Raw genomic sequence first — 26,699 nt, 5'->3', positions numbered from 1 at the left:
ATATGTTTTTGGATAGCTGTTAATAAGTGCAAAACCTGATATAAATACGATCAGATTGACCACCCAGCAAATGAATGGAGTCCCTTCTATTTTATTCAGTGGATCGAACCCTCATCTCAACCAATTAATCAAAGTTGTTCTACACGAGCCAAGAACTTTCTCAAGAGTGAAAGCACCGTCAAAAATAAAAAGTCCGTTTACGCACCAATTGACTCCAATATTTTCATCACCTTCCAAAATGGTCACGTGGCCACGAATAAGTGTCCTCCTTGGGAAATGTATTCTGTGAAGGCAACAAGTCTGCCAATTATGCGAGAAGTCAAGATGGATGACTTTTCTCGAGGGGTAGGAAGACGAGAAAATTTCCAAGGGGAGAAAGTTGTCGCAATTGCTCCGGTAAGAGTTTTGCATTCATGTAAATCAAATGTTCTAAAATTATGCATGAAATGTAGGAAGATTTGAAGACATTGTATGAAGTAAGTTGGAAAACTTATCCGAATGGAAGTACACAATTTGTGAGTGGAACGTCCTTCCAAATTTTTGAAGATTTAAGGGAGTCGCTGAATTTCAGGTTGATTTAAAAAAAATTGAATACAAATTTGTCAAGTGTCATTATGTAATTAATGTCCATTTATTTTTAGGGGCCACCATATTTTAGGCGACTGGTTCAAGCACCTTAACGGATCTCTGGATGGAAAAACTTTCACTGCTTTACAAGATGGCATCGCGGATATATTTATTGGTCAGACGGTTATGCTACCCATAAGAGCAGAAAATTTGCAGTACCTTCCCCCAACTTATTCGAATGGGTGAGAATGCGAAAGATACGTACTTAATTAGTGTAAATACATCATAAATAAATTTACAGATTGCAAATATTTCTACATCAACCATCCCAACACACCTTGCGGGATATGTACCTCGCTCCCTTCCGCTGGGACATGTGGTCATCTCTCATCACCATTTGGCTTATCACTTTAAGCTTCATGTTCATCTTTGGGAGGATTCAGCGGAAATACGAAATTGAACAGGCCGACCCCGATGCGGATGATGAGTACTTAACTTCCGGCGAACTTGTCATTTGGGTCGTTGCTCTCGTCTGTCAGCAAGGATGGTACCAATCTCCGAAAGCGATGTCTTCCAAAATCATAAGTTTTGTTGCGTCAGTCTGTGCACTCATTTTGCATATTGCTTACACCGCCGCTATTGTGTCAGTTTTATCCCTGCACAAAGTTCCCATCAACAATTTGGCAGACTTTCTCTCCAGCGAGCTTCCAGTTGCGGCGAGTGGAGACAGTTCGACGATAAAAGCGTCGATAGATGTAAATATCTGTCACTATTTCATTACAATTTTCTTGTCTTAAACTAATTTTAATTAACTAATTAACATTTAACTTTTTAATTATAATGATTTAGGCCCTTCCCCCACAGCCACACTTATCGAAATTGAGACGACTCGACTTTCTCTCAGTGGCTGAAGGAGTAGGGAGAATAATCGACAGTCCGATGGCATTTATCTCGTATACACACCTCTTCCACCTGGAATGCATGGAACAAGGAATTAAAAGTGAACAACTTTGTGATAAAATCTACTCAATTCCGTTCACAAGTACGTTACAACCGGGCGGGATGACGGTAAAGAAAGGGTCTCCATTCGCCAAAATATTCGCATATAAGTAATCAAAGTATAGAATTTTGATTTAAATTACATATGCTAAAAAAATGTCTCATACTTTTTTGTCATTTTGCATGACAGAATTATGCAGCTGAAACAGCGTGGCTTTATTTATCGGCATGTAAGCCACTTTCTCCTCAAAACGACGCTACAGTGCAAACAAATGAGAGAAAGTGGGCCTGGGAAAAGGCTGACGGAAAGTTTGGGACTACAGGACACTTTAACGGCGTATTTTACCCTGATAATTGGTCACATCGCGTCACTCGTAGTACTCGTGGGTGAAATGATGTATGAAAAAATGAACTCGATGAATGCAATTCCAAGAGTTTTCAAGATGTATTTATTCTTGAAGTGAATATTCAGAATGGCAGGTATGTCATTCTATGTAAATTATCAGTGCGTCTTTGCTCAGACGCATGTACGGCGCTTGAGACTCTAAGCGTGAAAAGTTTATAACCGATTTTGCATAATTTCAAGGCCCAAAAATTTTTTGATTTTGGTATAAAATTAATACCCAGAATGGACCGTCAAAAATTGTTGGTACCTTGTGTGACCCCAAAATAATGACGACCACAAAATTGTGTCATAACTCAAACAAATCAATTTAAGTTCTTGGACCAGGGGAACTTGAAAAAAAAATTATTTTAGATCTTATTGCCGATTTAATCACGCATAAATGTGGTATGTAAAAAAAATTGTAGTGAATACTTGAATGCATTGTTGCAGAGCATATAAATCCAACGACAAAGCTTGTCCAAGGCGGCGACCCACCCAATAAATTTTTTTGTGTCCTTTTAATTGCACCCTGATCACTTAAATACACTATGTACCATGATTTTATTGAACACGTGGTTCATGCTTAACCGTGCTATACTTGCTCCAATAGTTTTTATCCTTGTCTTGTATCAAATAAAGTAGTCGACAAATTAGTAAAATCAACGAACCGAACAACGATCAGAATGGAAGTGGTTCACATATTGTACCGAATTCTCAGATACATGAATATTCAGATGCACGAATAAGTAAAATACATACATACATAAGACAAGAAGCCCGTATTTACGATACACACATACCTGCACATGATCAAATTTCGTTACAGCAATAATAATTGTAATCGAAAATGTTATACATATGGCTCTTCCTACATATGAGTTAGCATCGATTAGAGCACATATTATTTGCTTGCCCTTCCTCTTTGTTAAATGTGATCCTCGTGATCTCGTGGAAAGATTATCAACTCGTAATGGACCTCATGACATCGCATCGCTGGGTGGAGGCGGAGGTGTGATCATTAGCAAAAAAATGAGATATGACTTATGCACCAGAACTATGCAGATAAGTGAAACTTTCCATCAGAGATCTTGTCTCGAGCTAATTATGATGTGTCAAAAAATGAACAATAATTGCAATCTCACGTGCAAGACGGTGTATTAATACATACATGTTGGTGATTTATTTACATTGTCTCGCTATACAGGGAGTGATCAGGAAATACATGCACAGCAATTAACAACTTAAAGTAAATTACGGCAATCCCACAGCATAACTATCTCTCCGGTCTAGCAATAAAGGTTTCGATTCTTTCGTAAACGCACCTTCTATCTCGGTCAATGTTTTCCCTTTCGTTTCTGGAAGCACGAATATCACCAGCAACATGGACAGCATGGATATCGCTGCACAGACGAAAAATGTTCCGTGACTACCAATGCTCTCCGTCATCGTGGGGTACAGCTTGATAACCACAAAGAGGAAAAAATGGTTCGCAAACGAGGTCAATGAGCACAAATAACTGCGAGCCTGGGCTGGAAATATTTCCGACATGATGATAAACGGAACAGGTCCAAACCCAACGGAGTACGACGCGATGAAGACGGAGAGACAGGTAAGTGGGAGCCATGAATAGGTCATAATTACAATATTTCCAAGAGAATCAGCACCTTCTACTCCATTCGACGACAAGGGAGCAGCATAAGCATTGCAATAAAAGTACAGTCCAAATATTCCCAATGATAAGGCCATCAGATTTGCTGAGATGATGAGCAGGATTTTCCGCCCTAATCGATCAATTAATGGCAGTGATAGAAAAAATGCTAAAAATTGTACAGTTGCGACGATAACTGATCCAACGTTGTGATTTAGCACGTGGTACGATTTCTCGTCAAGGTCATTACCATCGCCGAGTTGTTGTAGCGTTAAATTGGTTTGTGTTCCCAGAATTTTCATGGTTTTTAGAATCCTTGGCTCCGCATCAGTCAAGATTATGGAGAGAAAGTAGATAACAAAGTTTGCCCCAATTAATTGTTGAAACATCATGAGAGCCACTGCTATAAAAGCTGGGAGCCAGATTTGCCGTTTTTTCAACAGGGTGATGAAATTTGAAACTTTTTTCCCAAAACTGACCACTGCTGCGGAAGTCACAGAAACAATGCTCATACGAGAAGCTCTCCGATTTCGGTTTTCCTTATTTACGGCGTCTCTTAGAGCTTCGACTTCGTCTGCGATTTCCTCCTTCTCGACCGTGGGACCTCGAAATTTCGTCAAGTTGACAGTCGCTTGTACAATATCTCCTCTCATTATCAACCAAGGCGGGGATTCTGGTACCGTGAGAGACATGACGAGTAGAACGATCGGAAATGAAGACATTATGAGGGCAAGTTCTCGCCATTCCACGTTAATTGTTGACGCTGCAAAGCCAAGCAGCATTCCAAGTGCCAGCATCATCGAGGGTAAAAATCCTGAATGTTCAGAATAAACAACAGTACTGTAAATAATTCATAATTAAAGATATCAAATCAAACCAAACCTAGTGTCCCACGAACTTCCGGCCTGACGCACTCTGACACATACAGTTGAGCCCCAGCCGTTGATATCCCTGCCGCAAGTCCCGTCAGAATTCTACCCAACAATAGCATCCACACATTTTGGGCGAACCCGATAAGAGCCCAACCAGTAATTAGGGGCAAAGTGAGGAGAAAGATTGTCTTCTGACGCCCACAAAATTGGAGAAAAGGTCCTGAATGAAAGTAACATGGTTGACATAAAAGTGTTGACCTCGTAAGGATTCTTATTCTGAAAATTACCTGAAATTACTGTTCCAATGAAGGACGCCAACGGAGGAGACGATGCCGTCCAGGAAATTACTTCTTTCTCCGAAATTGTCGTTGTGTTAAAGATATCTGGATCATTTTTCATGGAAGCAATGGCTGGCGACGTGTAAGCCCTGAGTAGACCGATGCACAAAAATGAAAACGCGGCCACAAATGTGGCGTAAAGTTCCATAAATGAAAACGAAGATTCTTTTTTGGCGTCAGAAACATTTTTTAGCTTGTATTTATCTTTATTCTCAAGTTCCATGTTTAAGTGGAAAAGATCGTTAACTCAATTGTTTCGAATCGTCGGGACTAATGAAGTTATGAAAAAGCATGTGTAGACTATTTATATATTATCTTTTTTGGCATGTTGATACATAGTTCTCCTCGTGGCTATTGGCACTCTAATGCTAAATGGACATGAGACATGGTAATGGGAAAAATAGGCGTAGAAGGAATTCATGAGCCAGTCAAAAGACATCGTTTTCGCTGTGAAGTTCTGGATAGATTTTAATGAGGTGTAGTAATGCGTGGGTCATAATGTAATCAACTTGGGTGTTAATAACACCATGTTTATTTCAATTCTAGCCAATCACTCAATATCGTCGTGAGTGATTGATTCGGAGGCTGGAAGATTTTAAATATCATTAATTTATACATATCTTACATATCTCAGGTATCCCTCACCTATGGAAAATTTGGATTAATGACTGCTCATGAATTAATTAATTACTTAATTAGTAACACGTTGAGTTCATTAAGATCAAACTTGTGATTAATAAATCTAATAATAAATATGCACATATTATTTTTTAAATATTTGTTTCGTAATTTGTTTTGGTTGAGGGTTTGTGAGCTGCATGTGGAAAAAATGACGTGACCAATTTAATAATTTAAGCATTGTAGTGAAGATGAATAAAATTCCGTGATCTCGTCTATTCGTAAATATAATATGGATTTCATTTAATTTAGATGTAGAACTGTCCATGAAACAAATTCTTGTTCACTAACTGGAATTGGGGAGTGGAATTACTAAAAATTGTGTGATCACGGTTGGTTATTTTATTGTTCGGATTTTAATAAATAAAGATTTGACATTGATTTCAGTGACATATTGCACATGCAAATCGCACTGACCTCAAAATTGTTAGTCATGTTTTAAGTACAGGACTGGTGTGATATTCAGATAATTTTCTAAAAAATGTTTCTAAAAACGGTCATTTTACTTGTGTTTCTTTCAGTTTATTCCGTTCATGGGAAAACTTGTCCAGGAAAGTGTGTAGATAACGCGACAATGTGTACGACCAAGAGGGGTAAAATAGTCGGTTATTGTGCCAACGAATTACCGTGTTGTGATTGTAAGTAATTTAGCTTTGATGTAAAACACGATTTAACATACGTCCTGAACTTATCATTATTAGCTCACCCTGCGTAGCATGAGAGCTATTGAATTCCTCTTGTCCGTCTGTCTGTCTGTCCGTCTGTCTGTCCGTCTGTTAACGAGTTTTTTGCATCAATTGATGCTATTTAAAAATCCCCTAGACCATTATTGAATACGTTAGGCGCACCATTGGTATTGAACAAACCGAATCAATTTTTTAATAAATTGATAGGACCGTTGATATCTAACAATCGGTAACAAAAAATGATGCGAAATAATTGGGAGAGGGGATGCAAAACGCACCAATAGTGCAAAATATCCGGGAGAAATGGTCATACAATTTTGACAAAGTTTTCAAAATTATGTATCCCGGATGGTCGCTAATGCTGCAGTAATGGTGCAACGGCTAGCCGTTTTTGTTGCACCATGGGTGCAAGAATATATACGATTTATGATCTAGTTTGCCGGCTTATTCCGCACCTTCGGTGCAAAGTTCTGTCTAATCATCATGACAGGGTGAGCTACTTCTAACGTTACTACGGTTTATTTATTGATGAACAGTCACTGCAAAGAATACGGGAAGTTGTGGAACCGTCCGGGTTGGATCGTCTTCTTCACCTTCTGCCGTTTTCCAGTCGCCGGATTATCCAGACTTTAGTTCCGGGGATTTGAATTGTAATTTTCAATTTGACATATCAAACGTCTCAAATAAAGGATATGACGGCATACAGTGAGTATATTTATGTATTTACTTATTCGTCTCTGAGACTGGAAATTTGGATGCAATTCGTATTTCTGAACTTAATTAGGTTGAACTTTGAAGATGCTTATATGGAAGGACCCGGTTTCGCCAGGCATTCCCCGTGCGAGACGGATATGATTTTCATTAGAGGATTCAAATATTGGCAACCCCCAGCTTGGTGTGGAAACTTGACGGGTTATGTTGGTATGTACAAAATAATTGTATTTGCATATGCATATCCGTAACAATTAATACGCCTAAATATGAACACAAACTTTTAAATTTCTTGTAGCCGTCATCGATAAGACGAAAAATACAGCATTTCTTAAAGTCGTCAACATTTTGGCTCTGATGTCAGGATTTCGATACAAATGGAGGATTAGTGTTAGTCTTATTAAACGTTCAGCAACGTCTAAAAATTCTGAAACAGAAATGGGTATGAATTGCAAACCTCAAGTAATATATGCAGAAAGTGTAGTGATACAGATTTTATTCAAGGTTTAAATTATGAATTTTCAGAAAATATGGAAAATGAGTTATATCCAAGTCCCAACATCAATTATGCCGATATACAACCACAACCGGAAGTTAGACAAAGTGAAAGCAGAAGTAATCACCGTTCAAGGTTTCATACGAAAAGACACGCACCCATATTTTCTGACAACTCTGAGGATGAGTAAATTAAACATACAATTCCTGTAATTTTAACAAACAAGTACAAAATTAATACACTTTAATCCCTTCCAGAGAGATGGACCCTATTGCTGAACCTTTCATAGTCAACGGCGAGGACACAAATATTACCGATGTCCCTTGGCAAGCCAGTATTCGCACTTTCTATCCAGATTCCTTCCTCAAAATGGCATCAAAAACTATCAATAACACAGACAAGTTTAATCAGGAGAAAGAAGGGTGCTCTATGGAGGGACGCCATTTCTGCGGGGCTTCAATCATTTCGAATAAGCATGTCCTTTGTGCGGCACATTGCTTTCACGGAATGTAATCAATTTCTGCTAAAGTTCAATTTATTATCAAAGTCCATGATCCACTGTTTTTCATTTTATAGGACAAAACTGTACGGATTTAAACGACTCGACCACGTCAAAGTCTTCCTTGGGGAGACCGACTTGTGCGAGGACGATTTGGTCAAGTATGGAAGAAAGTCGCAAAACTATTCTATCGACAAGATCATTTTCCACTACGGGTACGACGACATTATTCTCATGCATGACGTTGTCATTTTAAAACTCAAAGAAAAAATCAAGTTTAATGATTACATAAAACCAATCGCACTCTCAAAACGGAGTAAGTATTACTTATTAATTTTTTAAAAAAGTGCGTTTTTTCCTAACCCAACGTTGGTCATGCTAGACAAGGTGTATTACGGTCAACAAGCCAAATCCAGTGGATGGGGTCTCACGAATTTGACAGCGAAAGGAGCATCTCTGCCAACGATTCTGCAATCCACGGGTAAAATGTTTGTCGAAAATAAAACTTACTGTGACGCTTTCCTAGAAAAAGGATGGGCAGCGTCAAAAAGTTTGATGGCGTCGTATCCCAAATATTACAACGCTTATGAGTCCGTATTTTGTACAAGTTCGAAAAATGATTCAATCTCAAAATTAGTTGGAAGTGTAAGATTGCATTTACAATTTTATTTTACATAATTTAAGGGTTACTGTGTTTGATTATGCGATTAATTTCAGGGTGACAGTGGAGGAAGTATAATTGTGTTTGACAAGACTCATGATCCACCTCTGCCAGTTCAGATTGGAATCGTGAGCTATGGATTGGACGGGCTGGAAAGCAAACGAGAACATGATAACGTGTTTGTCGACTTTTTCCAATCGGTGTCATTTTATCGAGATTGGATTGATTTGGCAATGTCGGTTTAAGCAAATGCTTGCATAACAATTTATTCAGAGTTTGAGTGGAAGAGAGGAAAATTTTATTTTAAATAGTAGCAAATTGTTTTTGACAGTAAATTGTGGTACTTATTACATGTGAGTTAAATTTAATGTGTGACAATATATACAAACAATGGGCACTTTATAGTTCCATATAATTAATAAGGCATAATTGTTCCCAATTGTTAATGATTGTCTTGCACGCTGGAATGTTTCGTATTTTGCAATAAAGAGAATTCTATTACATTTGTGTCTTAACTATTATTGGATTAATTTTATGTTCAAAGCAGCTAAAAGTTTTACGATTTGGATAACATGTACTATGAATAGAAAAATTTCTCTTATCGGATTTCATAAGTGGAATCTAATTTCTACGTAAATCTAGGTTTCTTTTTTTGTATATTTTTGTATTTTTTACTGTTATCGGAAAAACAATTCAATTAAAAAAATGATACCATAACTTTGGTTTGAAGTCCAGGAAATCTGCTTGGATGTATTTTGATGAGACTGCGGTGAGACTGCGGCTGAAATGTTGGGACTCGGTTGTCTCATCCTCAGATATTTCGGTTTTCAGGGAATTGGTCTTTGCCTGGATTAAACAAAATACAAAAATCTATTAGAACTTCACAAATCAGTCAAACTGCTTACAAACTAGTACAAAAATGTACATCAATCTACATACAACCCTGCTTTTAGCTTAAATATTTGAACGCTTAAACAGTAAATTTAAATTATTTCCTTGATACTCTTACATAAAAAGATGTAAAATTTAAAAATTATTACCTTGTTCAAAACTTCTCAACTATTGAATTCACTGGCTAACTTCCAACAAACCAACAAAATGTGTCGAACAAAACGCAAAAAAAAAACAAATTAAAAAAATATAAAATAACGAAACGATACGAGTGGTGGATGTTGGTCCTGTGAAAGTCACAGGCCAACTCAACCCGTAAGTGCAGGCAACGCCAATTTAAATGGTTTCCAATTGAAGGGGCGGAGATTCTAATTGATACTTAATTAAGAAACATAATCCTGACATTGGGGTTGGGGTGACACTGGCAAACCATGCATATCATCCCTACAGATCGTACATGCATATGTATGTACATGACGCATACATGCATTTTTCCTGTATGTGTTCTTCCTTAAATATACAAATAAGTACGCAATGTCTGTTCTTCCAGACGTATGTTAGTGCCATTAATTCACCCGCATAAAGTCTAAAATGACTGAATTATGTTTTTTGAAAGCTGGTCGTACCACCTGACGATTAAAAATATGCATCCCCTACATCATAACCACTTAGGAGGGTGCATTTTACGAGTGGTTTTGATTAAATGAATGCGTTATTAAGTCCTTCTTAATTTCTTCATAAAATACATAAATGCACACAAATCCTTTGTTAAGTTAGTAAAGGACAGAGAATTTATTATACAGAATTACTTGCACATAAATAAAAACGTTATTTATAAATTTCAGGTTTAGACCTATGAATAATATGCGCAGTAATCAAACAACGCTACTCGAAGGTAATGGTACATATTAACAAAGGTAGCCTAGCTCTAATGAAATCCATGCCCTAGAACTACCCGGGTGGGTTTGTTGTCGATTCCCGTCGCCAAGGTGTGAGCGTATTGATGCGGGTAGCACAGTAGAAGTGTGACGAATAAGGTTCTCATTTGCCAGCCATAAAAAAACCTTTGTTTTTATTTGTATAACTTGGAATGACGTATTATTAAAATTTAAAAATGTCAAGTTTACCAACTGATTTGGAAAACTCGTTAGGGTATCAATACGAAGATCCGAAAGCTTTCAAACCATATTATCTTCTTCTCGTTGGTTTAGACTTTGTGTTTAATTGGATCATCGACTGGGCTCATACGGATCCTTTGGCTGTCCTCGTTATTTTCGTGTATGTTCACTTAATATAACGATCACATTACGTAAAAATAATGCGAAATTTATTCATGAATTGTAATAAAAATACATTTTTTCATCCAGGTTCCAATGTCTCGGTCTCATTGTGAATCTGATCGTTTATGTGATGGCATCAGGAAGTCAGGCCATGCAGGTATTGACGGGGAACTGGTTAAGGGTGATGGATTTGATTTGAATTTCAGCCCGCTCGCAATGTTAATCAAATGGGCACGTGTTTTTGGCGGGCAGAAATTCCATCACCCTTAACCAGTTCCCAGTCAATAGTAATATATGCCTAAATCACTAATTTATCCATAACTGGATCTGTAAACTGCTCTTTTACTCACACTGTAATTTTCGTCTTTTAATGTAGACTGGTTTAAGGAAAAGCTTAATTTACCATCATCAAGTCCACCTAATCACCTCCCTCCTCTACATCTCCATCACCTGCTCCTGGTACATTTGGGCCCTTCGGAAGTCCTGGCCAAGTGTGAGTGATCAATTCAGCTTCTCATTTGGTCCGGAAATTGTTCCCACGATTGCCACACCCAATCCTGCAACTTTTACGACCACAACACTTTCTACCACCACCACCCTCCTGCCCCCACTCATCTTCACGAACAACATGACCAACGGAACTGAGGCCATGGTCACGTCAAACCTGCCCAAATCGGTTCGAACCTTCACTTACATCAGCAATCTCTTTTCGTCCCGGAATTCAAGAAAAGTTGGGAATAACGACGTACCATCGGATGGAGGATCGAGTCGAGAGTTTTACACTTTATGGAGTACAGGATTTGTTGCTTTATATACGATCCAAAGGACAGGTTTGTTGCTAAATTGGGCTAAATTTTGTGAATTTTTATAAAAAATCATTCTACTAAAAATAGTAGGAACAAAACTTGTTTAATGAACCAACTAATTATTTTTACACTTCTTTCTTTTACAGTGGCCATACTCTACTATTTTATGAGTTTGAAGGCAGCATTTCTCGTTCTAAATGCGTCCACGATTGACAGCTTTGAGGATAAAAATGGTGGTAAGATGAGAATAACGAAGTCTCCAGGGACGAGTATTCAAGTCAGTTTCGGACTTGATGGCAGAGGAAGAAGAATTTCTGCTGATAAAACGCAAAGCGAACTTGAGCAATCGGAGTTGGATCTTGAGAAGAGGATAAAACGACTCAGGAATTTCGTGAATAATAACCCACCAGACTCGAATATTTCTGCTAAACAAGGAGCATCACAGCTAAAGTTGAGCTCCACAATTTCCGACATTGTAGAAACAAACAAGAAGAAGAGGAATGGTTGAATTTGTAACAAACGTAAAAAAGTACAAGTCTCAGTCCTGATAATGAGTTTCATTTATTTAAAATTTAAGGGTTGTAATCATTGACGGGTTGACTGCATTTTTTCGATTTATGTGGCTTTGTCACTTTCAATAATTAGTCTTGTTTTCGGGTTGAAAGGCTGTCTATTTTATTCATTGTGTTGACTTCAAGCTGAACGAGTTTGTATGCTTATGTCTCATTTGATAAGAAAATAAAAGTGTAAAATGCATAACTCGTTTAATAAATTAGCATGAGGTGCATTTCATGCTAAACTGTATGTAAATTACTGCAACACGTCTACTTACCATTTAATTTTAATTATTTTCATGATGTAACAATTCTTGATTAATTTGTTGCCTAATGGGTGGAAATAAGTAATCTTTATCTCAAGCATGGATCGACGAAGGATGTAACAAAACGTATCTAAAGTAAAGTACCACAAATAATCTTGAAGCATCATAATTTGGCACATTGAGAGGAAAACCGTGGTGTAAAAGGCTTTTTGTAGTAAAGTGCATTTATTACATTGGATCGCATCTCTCATCAAAATGGAAAGGTTTACAGCGTACTTTGATTGAAGTACGTAATACGGTCTGCAATGTGACTACCTTGTCGTTAATATCCCATTTCAAATACATCTGTACAAAAATGTCCATGCTGGTTAAAGTCTTCAGCTTGGGCCTCTTACTCAAGGTGCAAGAGAGACGAGGTGAGTACATATAAAAGCACAGGTCTTCTCTAAATTAAGCTTGGGTTGATTGTTTAAGAATGAACAAAGGAAGGTACATAAATGCGAGATTGCCAAGTTAAGGGGCTACCGTCGTCGGTTCTCCATTTCCATCATTTTTTGTGCGTCTTACATGACCATATCCTTAACGTAACTCCTGTCTAATGTCTTGTACGACGCATCCATTACTAAAAAATGTATACTCTTAAGTAATGCTCATCACAGCAATTTTAAACACATTATGCAACATTTTATCCATACATAAGTATTATTATTATTATCCAACTCGCTATTTTCATACCATCACATACATTATGTATGACATGTACATATTTGTATACACAAGTTTGTCGACCAAATAAAGTAATCGCTTATTTATTTACATATTTACAATTTGGGACAAAGATTAGCTTTAAACCAAATACTCCAGAGTAAAATTAGATAACAGCTTAACATTTTGCATGCATAGATAAATATTCAAGTCAACAACAGAAATGTAGGTCTTCCATCGTTACACATAATTCCTTACGGACAAGAGAAAGCGTCACTTAAAAGTGGCATGGAGAGTACTTAAGTCTCTCTCTCTCGCCCTGTGGAATAAGGACACGCAAAGCAATATCAGCGTAACCACCACTCTTTTAACCCCACAGAATTCCCGTGTTTTTCTTTTATCAACAGCCAAAAGTGAGGACCATTTGTGAGCACATTGCTTTGAGGATCTCTGTAACCGTTGTGGCAACGCTGGGATGATTGCAAGTGAAGCTTTTGAGTCTTCCACTGCAAGTATTCACCTCACTCTGCCGCAAGGCTTCGAGAACGCCAGACCACCTTTATTCTCCTCTCCCGTCCTCCTAAGAAGACGCTTACCTATTGTTGTCTTACACCTTTACCTTTATCATCATCCCAATAAGTTTACTGCACAACTTTTGGTTTTACAAGGACACTCTGCAACAAAACAACTGTTGAGTTCTTCAATTGCATTCTGAATCTGTGTTGAATCCAAATTCACGCTAATGTGTCAATGTGCATAAAGAAATGGGAAACTTGTGTATGTGTTGCACTTATCAGTGAATTTAATTAATTATAATTAATTAAGACGGCTCACAACCGGCAGAATAGTCCAATTGATGGAAATAATGAGGGCGTCCCTTCCACATTATAAAATTGCAGACTGATTGATTAAAAGCGATTGGTGAAGATGACCAATTGAGTTGAATTTGAGGGACCATGTGAAAAAGTGTGACTTATTAACATCTCGTTTAAATCAATTAAGACTGAAAGTTGCCTTACGCATTACGTACGCACGTACATAAATTAATGAGACTTGATAAATCAGTGAACTTAGTGATGTTGCCTTGAAATTGGGAGACGGAAATGTGGGCATTGACAAGTCGTCAATGTTATCGAGATGATGGGATTTGAAGAGGATTTTTCGAGCAGCATGAAAAAGGATGATCGGTGCTGCTGGAAATGTAAATCGGAAGTGAACATGACACCGGATCTTCATGATTTGAGCGGAGATGATGATGATTGCTCAACAATGGACGAATTGTCGGCAATGATGACGAAAAATAATAATTATACGATGCGTGGAGTGAGTAAAAAATTAAATGCTTCGGTTTCTAGTGTTAGTTTTACCAGTCAGAGGAATATCTTCCCGAATAGTTTTATGCTTCTGGTTCTAATTGGAGCTCTAATTGTTGGATCTTTAAATGTTTCTGGTGAGTGAAGAATTTCTCTTTTTTTTTGCTTTTGCCAACGCCATGAATTATTATTTAAAGTTTAGTCGGCGTCCTATTTTTCATTGTTCCCTGTGATCATTTTACTGATAGGCTGCACCCTTTGTTTCTACGTTTGTTTTACTCATTTAGTATTCAGCCAGGGTGAAAAGGGAGGGTGGGAGAGGTGTGGGCAGAGAGGAAATGAAATGCATTTCATTATTTTACATCAACCACCAACCAATGAATAGGTTTCTATATAATGGGTTCGAACTGGCTAAACGGCCAGCTAATTCACGATGAGTTTGATAACATTGATTTTGATTCGTATCGTAATAGGAGACACGTGCATTGACGTGTTCACCTTTTCCGATTGTCTCGTTGTATCAGTTCAGTAAATCAAACACGAAAAAAGTGTTTAGTGAAATGGGAAGAAATATTTAGTTCTATGGGATATTAAGTTATCAGAATTTATGATCCTAAATATCAGAAAATGTAACATAATAAGATGGAGTTTAGATGAAACATACATACATATTTCTAAGAACAGTTAGGTTATCAAGCACAAATATTTATGTCAGGATTTCATTGTGTCCTCCAGTTGGCTTAAAGTCACTCAAATCGTAATAAGGCACGAACTAAATAAACTGCTCGTACGTGGTGACAGTCGATGATAATCTCGGACACAGTTCTAGTATTTAGGTAGGATGCACATTACGAGGTAAAATCCATAAACTTTGTACATAGTTCGACCCTCGTTTACAGTCGAATTCTTCATTTGTCTGAATCCCAAAGATGTTTGGGTTTGAGACGGATTACATAGTTAGTCTAGATGACAATTCTACTGTAATTTGAAAAACTGGGAGTTTCCAAAAATTTCTGGTCAATGAACATCCAATTTTATCCCATAGAGTAGACAAAGGTTATAGCTCAAAGTGGCGTCTCACTTTTGTTCCCTGAAAATCCATGTTACACTTTCCCTAGGTTCATATATGCATGTACGTATTATACCAAATATTCGTACATGACTTTGCCCGTTGTTGTCACTTATTGACTTTGAACCTTTTTGTCCCCACACATGCATACGTCTCATGGAAGCATTATTTCGACTCCTCTTCTTCACGGGGTGCTGTCTTCGTTCCTCATTTGCCATTGTCATTCACTTTGCTAACTTGCTGCGACACACGGGACCGAATTTTTTCCCTTTTCTATCCACTTCTCGGTATAATCATGTCTGTCTAGTCCACCAATCTATACATATCTATGGACCCCACTGTTTTAAGTTACTTTGACTCTTCGAATTACCGTTTTCCGCTAACTTATTTGGTGGAGAGTTACTAGGAATGCACGACTTGATGTCCTCCCTTCAAGTGAAGTTTCATGTCTCTCTGGTCTCCAGAGGTTTCTTTTTTCGTTCTTTCTTTTTTGACTAGTTATAAACCGAAGCAGTTAGTTTACTTATCAAGGAAAGAGCCGTCTTGACTGGGGTTTAAATACGGATAAAATCACAAATGTTTAGAAAATGGGGCAGGGGAGGAAGACGAGCGAGGGGTGGTGGTTGATTTAGTAAAGACGTCAAGAATTAGGGAGGAGGATTTTAGAATGGTTCCGTCTTTTTGTCGGGACGTATTTATTTCCAATTTTGTCCCTCTTTAGAAACTAAATTACTGTCACATGTGGCGGTTATGTGATTTAATATTTTTTACCCCAAAAGTGCCCGTTTCCGAGTTTCATGTAGAAATCAAGCATGAAATTGAAAATTAATACAATTTCAGTTACATTTCAGTCACATACAGCGACGACCGTTTGTTGAAGATGAGTGCATTGCATCTGCCACATGGGTAAAACCGGTTGGCTGTGATTTTTTTCCAGTACGTATATATTTCTGAGCAAATGATTCCATTTTGTATTTACACTGCAGACATACGTCAAAACTTGTACTGATTCAGATTTGTAGGTGCTCGGTAGCTCAGTAAGTTTTAAAATGCGGTTTGCTTTCGAACCGTACATGAGATTATTAAGTTTTCCCATAAAATCGAGATGAGATTGTACAATTTTATGCTCATTTTACGAGTCTTCTCACCACCAAACTGCGTACATACATAACCTCGATTAAGCTACTAACACATAGTTTCTGAGCGAGAGATCAAAGCCCAATTTTGGTGCAAGAATTGTAAACATTCACAATTCACAGGGCATTAAAATCTCGACATATTTCCTTTTGGTCAGTAGTAGTTGCCGCAGTTTGGTAGCATTACCAGATGGACGGATGGATCCATTTGGGATTTGTATTTTCATAAGTATGCATTCGTTTGGCTGTGGATGGCTTTTTTCAGTTCTAAACAAAACCGTCGGGGGAAGGGTTGATCCTTTAAATGGAGCCTTTGAAGTGCATGCTGTTGTTCTTGCAGGGATGCTTTTTTTATTATCTTTCCCTCTCCCAAATGAAATCACGGTTCACTAGCCAGTGGTATTTATACTTCTGTTCAACATTAAAATTCTGTTTATTTACTCATAGAAATTTAACAAATTTTCTACATTGTTTCTCCTCTGAGTAAGTATGCCTTTGATGTTTGGTTCCCTTTGCGTAAATAAATATTTGAGAACTCCCAAGAATTCGTCATCTTGTTATTATTATAAAAGGTTTGTTTTGTCTTGGCTGCATTTAAGATAACAACCTCCAAATTTGTATGTATTTAGTTTGCATGCTACTTTGTATAACGAATAAGATTTTGAAAAATGGTTCCAGCTGCTTCATTGCGTTCCAGAATAAGTAATTACAGAAACGAACTGAACGAATTCTGATTTCCGTCGGCATCTTTTTTCCTCTCCTTCGCAGAGATTGTTGCAAGTGAAACTTTTGAAATTTAATCCTTGTCACTCACAGTATTCCGCAGAATTGATGGTAAATCTTTGCCTATTAGTTTTAATTGGCTTATCCCATTCACCAGCCAAATGCGCCCTTGTTTTATTTATGAATGGATGTGGAAATCCTAAACGCAAACAGTGCATGCTTTGTGCTCTGTGCAAATAACAAAATCTAAACATTGCGGTGCACAGATCGTTCAAGAAGACGACGAAGATTTCATTTCGCATAATGTGCGTGCGTGGTTTTCAAGTACCAGGAAGTCGAAATGTTATTTGCATATTCACCCAGCTGCAGAGTTTTATGCGTGTGCACATAATTTATCTCTCCGTATGAAGTTTGGTGCTACCGGAAAATTGAGAAATATATCCCATTTGTGTCACAATTTGATTTGTTTTGAAGCCCGAGGATGCTATTGGGATTTAACACTTGTCTATTTTAAATGTACATAAATCTTCATACTTCCAGTGGTAGGATCAGCGAATAAATTAGCACTTATTAACACTGCCAAGCATTGCGGTTAAATTCGAGTTTAACACTCTTTTTTATTCTAAGAAAACTTTGTGTGCGTGGGTTGGGCTGAATTTCAATATGTATTCAAGTCGATGAAGTAGATAAGTAGTAGTGGCAGAAATTTACAAGGAGTGAACTAGCCAGGATTTATAAACACAACTACAAGGAAATGAAATCTTTGGGATCTTTGTGCATTTATATTCATCACATCTTCCTCTTATTTGACCTGCCTATTAAAAAATACGTGTTTCGTTGTTGGTGGCATCCTCATTTATGGTCACATTCGGAAATCGGACCCTGTATTTAAAACTTTGAACCGTCTAAACATTTGCATAATGAGTGCAAACCCTTCACGTGATTAGATTCTTGGATTGATAAGAAGAAGAAAACCGTAAAAGGAGAAAACACATTTAAAAGAATCATTTAAAAGGGATCAGCCATTAGGTTTCGTAATTTTTGAGTCGTCCGATTCAACATGGTTTTCGGTTTGGTATTAAATTCTCACTGACTCATTACATGGTGGTGATTTAACAAAGAGGGCATAAAACAGGAATCACCACTGCCATAAATATGTACCAAATAAGTAAAGTAAGCTACCAACCAACTCATCATCAATACCCATCAGTAGACTTTAAAGTAAATGATGCAGAAGCTGGTGCATGAAATTGAATTATTTATGCTTCGCACTTTACGCCGACTTTTTTAGATTATAGAACCAACTTTTCATTCTTTCATCGCTTTGTATGGTGCAATAATTACGATTCTCTTATTTATTTTGCAAACAAGTAGCATTGCGGTCCTCTGGCATTAGACGTAAATAGATAAGTGCAGCATACGGATGATATGGATGTACAGTTGACAGTACATCCCACTGTGAATGCAGGTTGAATTACGCTGTGGTGAATTTCTCCAATTTTATAGCATTATTTATTTGCATTTGAATGGATACATTAATGAAATAAAATCGCTGAGAAAGTTATTTAGTGGTTGAAATTGGAGGCCCAAATCCACACTAGGAGCGAAGTAATTAGATTTTAAAACTCGAAAGTAAATGACGGAACGCATCCACTAAATGATGTTAATGCAATTGATCTCTAGATAAAAAGGAGTCTGTGTCTGTGTGCACATTCGGGATCCGTTATAAAAATTCTCACCACCAAAATGTTTACTTTTGGCGTTTGTCTTCATTAGAGGAGACACATGCCGGAGTGCTTCTCTGCCACACTTTTGCCTTCACGGACTGATAAAAAGATTATAATAAATGGCGAGATTTTAACTAAATTGCAATAAATTATGATTTATAAGTAAGTAAAGGAAGTAAAGTAAATATTGGAGTTTGGAGAAGAAGAGGGAGACCAGAAATGAAGGCAGGGGTTGAAGTTGACGGAAGGGGTTGGTTGTTAGTTTTGGTTGTTGCGTGTCATGAAAATTTCCATTATTTATTCCATGCCCTGAGTGCGATTACGTTTTGATTCACATCCATTTCGATTGAAGATGAAGGGCGAATAAGTCCAAATCCAATTGAAATTGGTCACAAAATATTATCTGGAATAAATAACTCGTAAATAAGCCGAGATTTGATTTGGGATAAACGAATAATCTTAACAAGACTTGAGTCGGAAACCAACCGCGACAAAATTGCCCCTATACGTATCCCGATCAACAAAAATTATTACTTTTGCGTCAAAGTAACGCATCCATGGTGAAAATTTTTAACAAACAAAAAAAGGCGTGATTATTGCATAAATTTTGTGCTAAGTTTGGTGTGCACCGTGAGACACGCTAAATTTGCATTAACCTTTAGGATCCCAGTCCACGAATGTCATGGAATTTAATAAATTTTCACTTAAATCCCATGTACACGAGTGTCATGGAATTTGTAAAACATCCCACAAATCCCAAGTCCACGAATGTCATGGAATTTTGAAATTTGACCCTGTGTCCCAGATACATGAATATCATGAATACGCGACAAAATGCGTTGAATCCCGTATACACAAATACGTGTATTTTCAAAAAATTACAAATTTGGCGACCGTGGAAACATTGCATGAAATTGAAGGGTTTTGATATGGCGCCCGAGTTAGGGCTTATGGAATCGTGATGGTTGTCCGTCTGTCTGTCTGTCCGTGAACAGGCTAGAGCCAAAACGACTGACCCGATTCACATGAAATTTTTAGTATATGCAAATTGGACAAAGTTAGAAACGAGTTCGCAGATGGGGAAATTGGTCAAGTGGTTGACCGGTGGGGGTCGTCTGAGTGGATGGGGTACTATACACTAAAATTTCAAAATTGTCATAGAAAGCTGAAATTTGGTATAGAGCTTGCTAATGGCTTCTATTGAAAGAATATGAAGTAAAATTGCAAAATCTTACCGAGGGGACCCTATGGGTGACCCATGCCGGTTTTAAGACATTGTCGTAAAAATATAAAAATCGGCATAGGATACTGAATGGGTTCTCATGAAAGTATATGAAGTTCAAAGTGGTCAATGTGTAACCTTAGTGACTCTAGAGGGTGACCCATACTGGTTTTAAAAGTTGCTATTTTCAGCTGGAATTTGGGATAGGGGCTAAAAATGACTTCTGAATAGCAAATAAAACTTTGGAAGATTTGAAAGAAGCAAGTCACAGTGGTCCTGGTAGTCAAGGAAGGATTTGTAAATACTCCACAAAATAACAAATATTCTGCACACATTCGACCATTCCCAACACGGGGTGTGGTAATCGCAGTCCGGTCAATTCGGACAAAAATTTAGGAGCGGTCCGTCCTTGACTAAGGACATTGTATAATTGCAGACAATGTAGGTTTGTGGCTATTTTTGAAAATCGGTATGGGTCATCTCCCTCCTCCACCCCATATTGTCCCTCTGGTTAAATATTTTTAGATTTCCCCTCCGAGTCTTTCATTACACGCCATTAGCACTCAATGTGCTGAATTTCAGCTTTCTAGCGATATTTTCAAGTTTGGTGTCGATTCCACCCACCTATCTATATGACCTCACTCGACAGATTTGGCTCACTTGCGAACTCGATTATTTTTGGCACCTGCAAAATTTGAAGGCAAACCGTTTTGGGTGTATGGTATCGGTGGACCGAAAGACAGACATGGCAAATACATAAGGCCTCACTGGGATAAAAATTTCTGGTTCGGGCTATGCGAAGCTGTACTAATAGGTTTTTCACCACGGTAATAGTATATGTATATGGGAAGTAGTTTTTGTGGATTATCATTGCATGTGATAATACAAATATATTCCGTTGGTTTTTTCTTGAAAATAAAATTCGGGTCAGTGTGGTCGAAAAAGATTCAGCAGCTTGGGTGCGTGAGGACAGATAGCTGACAATTATTTGGGCCTTAAAGGGCATTTAATTGAAGATTAATTAGGGACTTAGTGATACGATTTTTCGTGACAACAATTTTGAAATGGGATCCTAAAGGTTAAAAAACTGTAACCTATGGTTGAAAAATTATTGCACCCAAACGTGCTGAGATATTGCGTAAAAATACCGCACCAATATCTCGTCAATACCCACATTACATGAGGCGTTAAAATCATGCAATTTATACGCAATGAATGGTGGGTGCGAAGAGACAGGCAACGCGCGAGAGTTTGAATTTAAGAGAAGCGTGGTATTTCCTTTTCTCTCCCACCCTCGCAGTCTCGTAAATTCCCTGTTAATTTAATTCCCTGTTAATTTATCTGTTGTCTCAATGTCGCCAAAAAAATATTACATAATTGAATTCCCCCCTGATAAATACAATTCAGTGCCTGTGGAGCTTGTTCCAAGTCACTGGGTTATCCCCGCAGAGAAAGTTTGTCTCTGGCCACCAAACTCTGGGCCAAGTATCAGAAATTTGATAAAAAAGGGCACTGCTATTCCTGATGTCAAGTGGGGAAGAGTTAGCTACGCCAGGATTATTGGGAATTACGGTAAATAGCTATTTAATTCAAATTATGAGAAGTCATTCCAATTATTTTACATTTACTAACAAATATCATTATTTTAGATGATTATGAAGTTGCGACAAAAAAACTTCAAGTAGCCGAGGACACTTCCAACTTGGAAAGTGAAACAGAACCAGAAAGCAGATTAAGGAGCAAGAAGATAATTCCCGATATTCAGCCCAGCAGCACACGAGGGGATGTAACGTCTTCATCCGATGAGGAGGATAGCGAAGCGAACAAAAACAGTCCTCCGTCTGGCTCACTTCTGGATAATTTGGAGCTGGGTAGGCTTATAATACTGCCACAAATATTTTATACTAATCATTATGGTGATGCTTTTTAGACCAACCATTGAGCATTCCTGAAATAATTCCCGAAACTGAAGAGCAAAGCAATCTACAAGTAGGAAATCAAGTTGAAACTGGAGACACCTCTTTTGTTGTTGTAAATTCGCAGGAGTTAAATGATTTACGGCTGTTGATTTCAAGTTAGTACAAGCAAAATAATTTTATAAAAATTGATGTATTATGTTAACGCTTTGTAATCACGTTGCAGGGACAACGCAAAGTGTGCTAACTTTGTTGGAAAAGCAGGCTGAAGACATTAAAGACATTAAGGCTTTACTGATTAATGTGAAACAAAGGCCGGATGGTAGGAAGGCTCCCAATTTCAGTGCCATTCCAAAATTACCCCTCGACAACGAGGTAGCACTGGCGGAGTTTGAATCTTGGCTCGAGGTGGATTCAAATCGCGAATTACTGGTACGATTTAATCGAGATATTTTACATGCATAATTAAACTTTAATGTTTTTTCTTATATTTGATACTAGGTTGAATATTTGGCATTTTCAACTGCGACACAGATCGAGGCGAGCACTAGAAAAATCTTGAAAAAATTATTTACGAATGAATTTGGCAGGCGAATTAATTTTACGGGTAAAGGAAACAAGACATCGATGAAAAACCTAAAACTATTGGAAGTCGTAAAAGGTGCTAAAATATATTCTAAAATGAAGAAAATTTTCTAATTGTTGGTCTCTATTTAATGTTTAATTGGATTGCAAATTTCAGAAACCGGGCGAAACGTCTTTACAGTTGAGTCCGTTCCCGATCCCAAAAATCCCAGCGGCCGTATTCCCACCGATGATATAATTCAAACTGCAGCAATGAATTGGTTTCGTTCTTCAAAAAGTAGGTGCAACGACGACGCTCCCTCGGGAATTGCATCATAATCATGGATCGAGATGGAAAATCACCGAGAAACATTAGGCGAATAATTGCAAAACTGGTTAGAGAGAATCTCACTCGTGCAAAAAACATACCTGCTATTAGTAATAATCTTGTAAATTTAGATATATGTGATTCTGCCGTTGAGGATAGCGATTCAGGTAGTAATATTAGCAATAATGATAGAAGCAGTAATGTTATCCATAATAGTGACGAGCCATTAGTTTCCGATTCACTAAGCGACAATGGTGTAGTAGAAAATAATAGGAATATTTTAGATTTAACACGGGACTTGAGGGACTGGTCGCTTCGACATAACATAACGGGAGTAGCTTTAAACGATCTTCTACGCATATTTAACTTTTATCAAGAATTTAGATTTCTTCCATTGGATAGTAGGACATTGCTTAAAAACTCAATTAAATACTCTATGAAAACTATCGGTCAGGGTCAATATGCACACTTTGATGTTATTCAAAACATAAAACGGCAAATAGATTCCAATTGTATTCTTGCTTCTGGTAGCGAAATTAAATTAAACCTTATATTTAGTTTTGATGGATTGCCCATTTCTAAGAGTAACCAGTTTTGGGCAATTCAAGCAAAGAAAGTACGTACGGCGTATTTGTCGTGGGTTTATTTTATGGCAAGACAAAACCAGAAAGTATTGACGAATACTTGATGGATTTGATAGCAGAGTTAAAAAGTTTGCTAGTTGGGATTAGTTACAATAATTTGAAAATATTTTGTAAGGTTTCAAAAATAATAGCTGATGCGCCAGCCAGGAGTTTTTTAAAGCAATGTAAAAGTCATAATGCATACAATGGATGCGAGAAATGTATAGATCCAGGTTTCTGGAAGGGACGTGTAATTTTCAGAACATTCGATAGTCCACTTAGGACAGATCAAGATTTTTATGTTCAAAAAGATAAACACCACCATGTAGGCATTTCCCCGTTTACGGAGCTTAAAATTTTGATGATTTCTTCGGTTCCTCTTGACTACATGCACCTCATTTGTTTAGGTGTGGTTAGAAAACTATTAAGAAGTTGGGTAAAAGGTCCATTGCCATTTAAATTATCTTCTCGTGATATTTCAACTTTATCAAGTAAATTAGTATTATTTTCGCATAGTTGCCCTAAAGAATTTTGTCGTAAGCCGAGGTCAGTAAAAGAGTTAGATATGTGGAAAGCGACAGAGTTTAGAACTTTTCTTCTTTATACAGGACCCGTCGCTTTAAAAGGATTATTGTCGCCGAAAAAGTATACACATTTTTTAAATCTTTGCGTAGCAGTCACGATTCTTATAACTACCAAGGCGCAAGCAAATAATTGGAACGATTATGCACGACAGCTTTTATTGAAGTTTGTTAAAAATGTTCCCAATTTATATGAAGAAGAGTTCTTATCATATAATATGCATTTCTCTTATACATATTAGTGATGACGCTTTAAAGCATGGCCCGTTAGATTCTTTTAGTGCTTTCGATTTCGAAAATAATATGCAAGTAATAAAGCGCTCGCTACGAGCTCACTATAAACCTTTTGAGCAAACTGTGAATCGCACTGCTGAGAGAGAAAATCATAAGTACCAGTCCCCTGTGAATTTAAATAGACACTGTATTATAAAATCGAACGGAAAGGATCATTGTTTTATATTAAAGGATGGGAAAGTAGTTGTTATAAGTAGTATAAGTAAAGATAAAAAACATATAAATTGTAGAAAATTCAAACACTCGGACAACTTGTTCACTTGTCCGTGTGAAAATAAAATTTTAGGAATAATTAAAGTTAGCAAATTATCAAATAGCGTAACCATAATAGGTATTAATGATATTGATAAAAAATGTTGGTTACTCCCGTCGGATAAAATAGATGAAAACATTTGCATTCCCTTGTATAATGTAACAATATAATTTTTGTTATGAAATAAATGATTTTGATAAAAATTAATAATTCGTGTTATTTGACTGCAGTAATTGCATGGAGTTTAACTGCAAGTTTTGCATCAAATTATTCGTTTCTTTTGCGCAATATTCTACGCTCTAAATTGCATTAATTTGACGGTTATTTCTACGCAATATTCTTGAGGCTAAATTGCATGAATATGACTGTCAATTCTATGCAATATTGACAGTTTATTTTACGTTAAATATCTAGTATCTTTTCACGGATTTTTGCCGGCCATCAGTTGCTGCAATTTAACTGTATGACTTTTGCGTAAAAGTGATAGCTTTTGTTGATCGGGATGCGACTCAGACCAGCGACGACAGAAACCAAGTTATCTTTGATAACCTAGGAAGACCATGGATGAATGCGTGCGATGAGGGTTGCATTAACTGCAAATTGCATTTGAACGCACTTCCGAAAAATATGTATGTATACGTGGACCTTGAGGCAGTGTCATTTATTTTATCAAAAAACACAGCTCGTACATATTTTGTAATAAATCCTTAATCCTAATTTAAGAAAGAGCTGGTACAGCAAAGATAAATAAGAATTTGACTCTTATCACCAATATTTCTTCTTAATGTGGCAAGTTGATCGCTATATTTTGTGTTTATTTGGAAATGTGACAGTTAATGAGGAGAAGAGACGACCAGATTCTAGAGTCAAACTAATTTGTCTGAATGTCACAAAGCTATTTATTTATAAGCCATGCAGGGTTATATATTTTATATAAGTCATTCATTGTCAGTAGTGGTGGATGGGTTCTTAAGTAAGAATAATCCACCCACCACAGTCGGTCTGCTGCAAATGAAATGAATTGAATAAAAGTGAATCTCAGCCAAACCACGAGTTTCACTTATCTTTTGATTTCTTATTGAAATTGAAGATTCCATTCAATGATTTAGAGTTTCTTTCTTGTACCAGCAGGTAATGGCTGATATTGTAATTCATCAATTGCCCACAGTTTCGGTTTGTTGGTTCCTCTCAATTATTTATTCGCAGTAATTCAGCCAGACTTAATTTGCGTCTTCATTTAATTTTTGAACTAGAATGAAGGGAGTGGAGCTGACAGGACAGGATATTGGGTTTAAAGGTTTCGAGCTGAAAAACAAACTTGAATTGCATTATGTGCATACATAAATAAGTACTTTGTCTGGCCAGGCTTTCGTCATATTCAACTTGCCCAGCCCTAAGTAAATAAGTATATCAATACACATACGTACATAGCATTTTTTTGCCATGAATGCATTCATGTACACCAACATTTTAGACTTTTGAAGTTGAATCAGGTTTGATTTAGTTAGTAGTGAGTGGCATTAATTCGTATGTCTCTGACCATCGAGGCGAATCATCACTGCTCGAATTTGTTGAATGGACGAACGAGCGATCTGAATTCTGATCTTTTTCGTGAATGTTTTTGATAAGTTCATGCTCAGTTGATCCGTTGAGATTCGCCAAGTGATCAATATCAATACGTCGCTGCGCAGTGGTGGATTGGATAGATTGGTTAGCAAGTATTTGTCGTTCGTGAGGATTATTTAAACCGAGTTGATTTTGAACACTGCATAATTTCAAACAAGTCTAAATGCCTCCTCCTTTGTGCTGAATGTCTCGACAAGATTTAAAGATGATCGAGATGAATTCCCGTCTGTGGGTGACAACTGGATTGAGCTATATGTACGAGGCAGTAGTAACAGGGTTGAT

The 26,699-nt window shown here is 37.3% G+C and overlaps 5 protein-coding genes and 1 long non-coding RNA gene across 10 annotated transcripts in view; 4 read left to right on the top strand and 2 right to left on the bottom strand.

Annotated features, from left to right (window-relative positions):
- Positions 1-3,106: 3,106 nt before the first annotated feature.
- On the bottom strand, positions 3,107-5,097 carry LOC110848256 (facilitated trehalose transporter Tret1-2 homolog). The gene is made up of 3 exons (XM_022095426.2): positions 4,759-5,097; positions 4,482-4,691; positions 3,107-4,413 (listed from the first exon to the last, which is right to left on the bottom strand). The coding sequence occupies exons 1-3, from the start codon at positions 5,030-5,032 to the stop codon at positions 3,203-3,205; spliced, it is 1,695 nt and encodes a 564-aa protein (XP_021951118.1). The 5' UTR covers positions 5,033-5,097; the 3' UTR covers positions 3,107-3,202.
- A 408-nt stretch (positions 5,098-5,505) lies between these two features.
- On the top strand, positions 5,506-9,043 carry LOC110849157 (vitamin K-dependent protein C). Of its 2 annotated transcripts, XM_035851448.1 has the most exons (10): positions 5,506-5,819; positions 6,009-6,125; positions 6,710-6,878; positions 6,958-7,094; positions 7,183-7,326; positions 7,410-7,566; positions 7,638-7,889; positions 7,957-8,195; positions 8,262-8,524; positions 8,597-9,043. In XM_035851448.1, the coding sequence occupies exons 2-10, from the start codon at positions 6,062-6,064 to the stop codon at positions 8,783-8,785; spliced, it is 1,614 nt and encodes a 537-aa protein (XP_035707341.1). In that variant the 5' UTR covers positions 5,506-5,819; positions 6,009-6,061; the 3' UTR covers positions 8,786-9,043. The 2 variants fall into 2 exon arrangements, with proteins under 2 accessions (XP_035707341.1, XP_021952224.2); XM_022096532.2 differs by lacking the exon at positions 5,506-5,819 and having other exon boundaries at positions 5,881-6,125.
- Positions 8,816-9,753, bottom strand: LOC110848260. Its single transcript, XR_002547736.2, has 2 exons — positions 9,581-9,753; positions 8,816-9,386 (listed from the first exon to the last, which is right to left on the bottom strand). It is a non-coding gene; the product is annotated as an uncharacterized LOC110848260 (long non-coding RNA).
- A 277-nt stretch (positions 9,754-10,030) lies between these two features.
- Positions 10,031-12,321, top strand: LOC110849156. Its single transcript, XM_022096531.2, has 4 exons — positions 10,031-10,709; positions 10,799-10,868; positions 11,088-11,541; positions 11,664-12,321. The coding sequence occupies exons 1-4, from the start codon at positions 10,546-10,548 to the stop codon at positions 12,023-12,025; spliced, it is 1,050 nt and encodes a 349-aa protein (XP_021952223.1). The 5' UTR covers positions 10,031-10,545; the 3' UTR covers positions 12,026-12,321.
- Positions 12,322-13,553: 1,232 nt separating this feature from the next.
- The window catches only part of LOC110848259 (protein sidekick), a 52,552-nt gene continuing 39,406 nt past the window's right edge, over positions 13,554-26,699 (top strand). For 3 of the 4 annotated variants that reach the window (XM_022095430.2, XM_035851447.1, XM_035851445.1), the window contains exon 1: positions 13,555-14,492. In XM_022095430.2, the coding sequence (XP_021951122.1) occupies positions 14,180-14,492 (313 nt within the window). In that variant the 5' untranslated portion in view covers positions 13,555-14,179. Of the gene's footprint in view, positions 14,493-26,699 lie in introns of all 4 variants that reach the window. The other variant, XM_035851446.1, reaches the window with a different exon arrangement.
- Positions 18,617-24,772, top strand: LOC118435418. Its single transcript, XM_035851449.1, has 6 exons — positions 18,617-21,804; positions 21,882-22,103; positions 22,163-22,306; positions 22,375-22,580; positions 22,650-22,809; positions 22,891-24,772. Exons 1-6 carry the CDS (start codon positions 21,585-21,587, stop codon positions 23,049-23,051), a joined length of 1,113 nt encoding a protein of 370 aa, XP_035707342.1. The 5' UTR covers positions 18,617-21,584; the 3' UTR covers positions 23,052-24,772.

Source organism: Folsomia candida, unplaced genomic scaffold (assembly GCF_002217175.1).
Source record: "Folsomia candida strain VU population unplaced genomic scaffold, ASM221717v1 Fcan01_Sc004, whole genome shotgun sequence".
In the NCBI taxonomy this organism is placed as follows: domain Eukaryota; kingdom Metazoa; phylum Arthropoda; class Collembola; order Entomobryomorpha; family Isotomidae; genus Folsomia; species Folsomia candida.
This window is presented reverse-complemented; position numbering and strand designations above follow the sequence as displayed.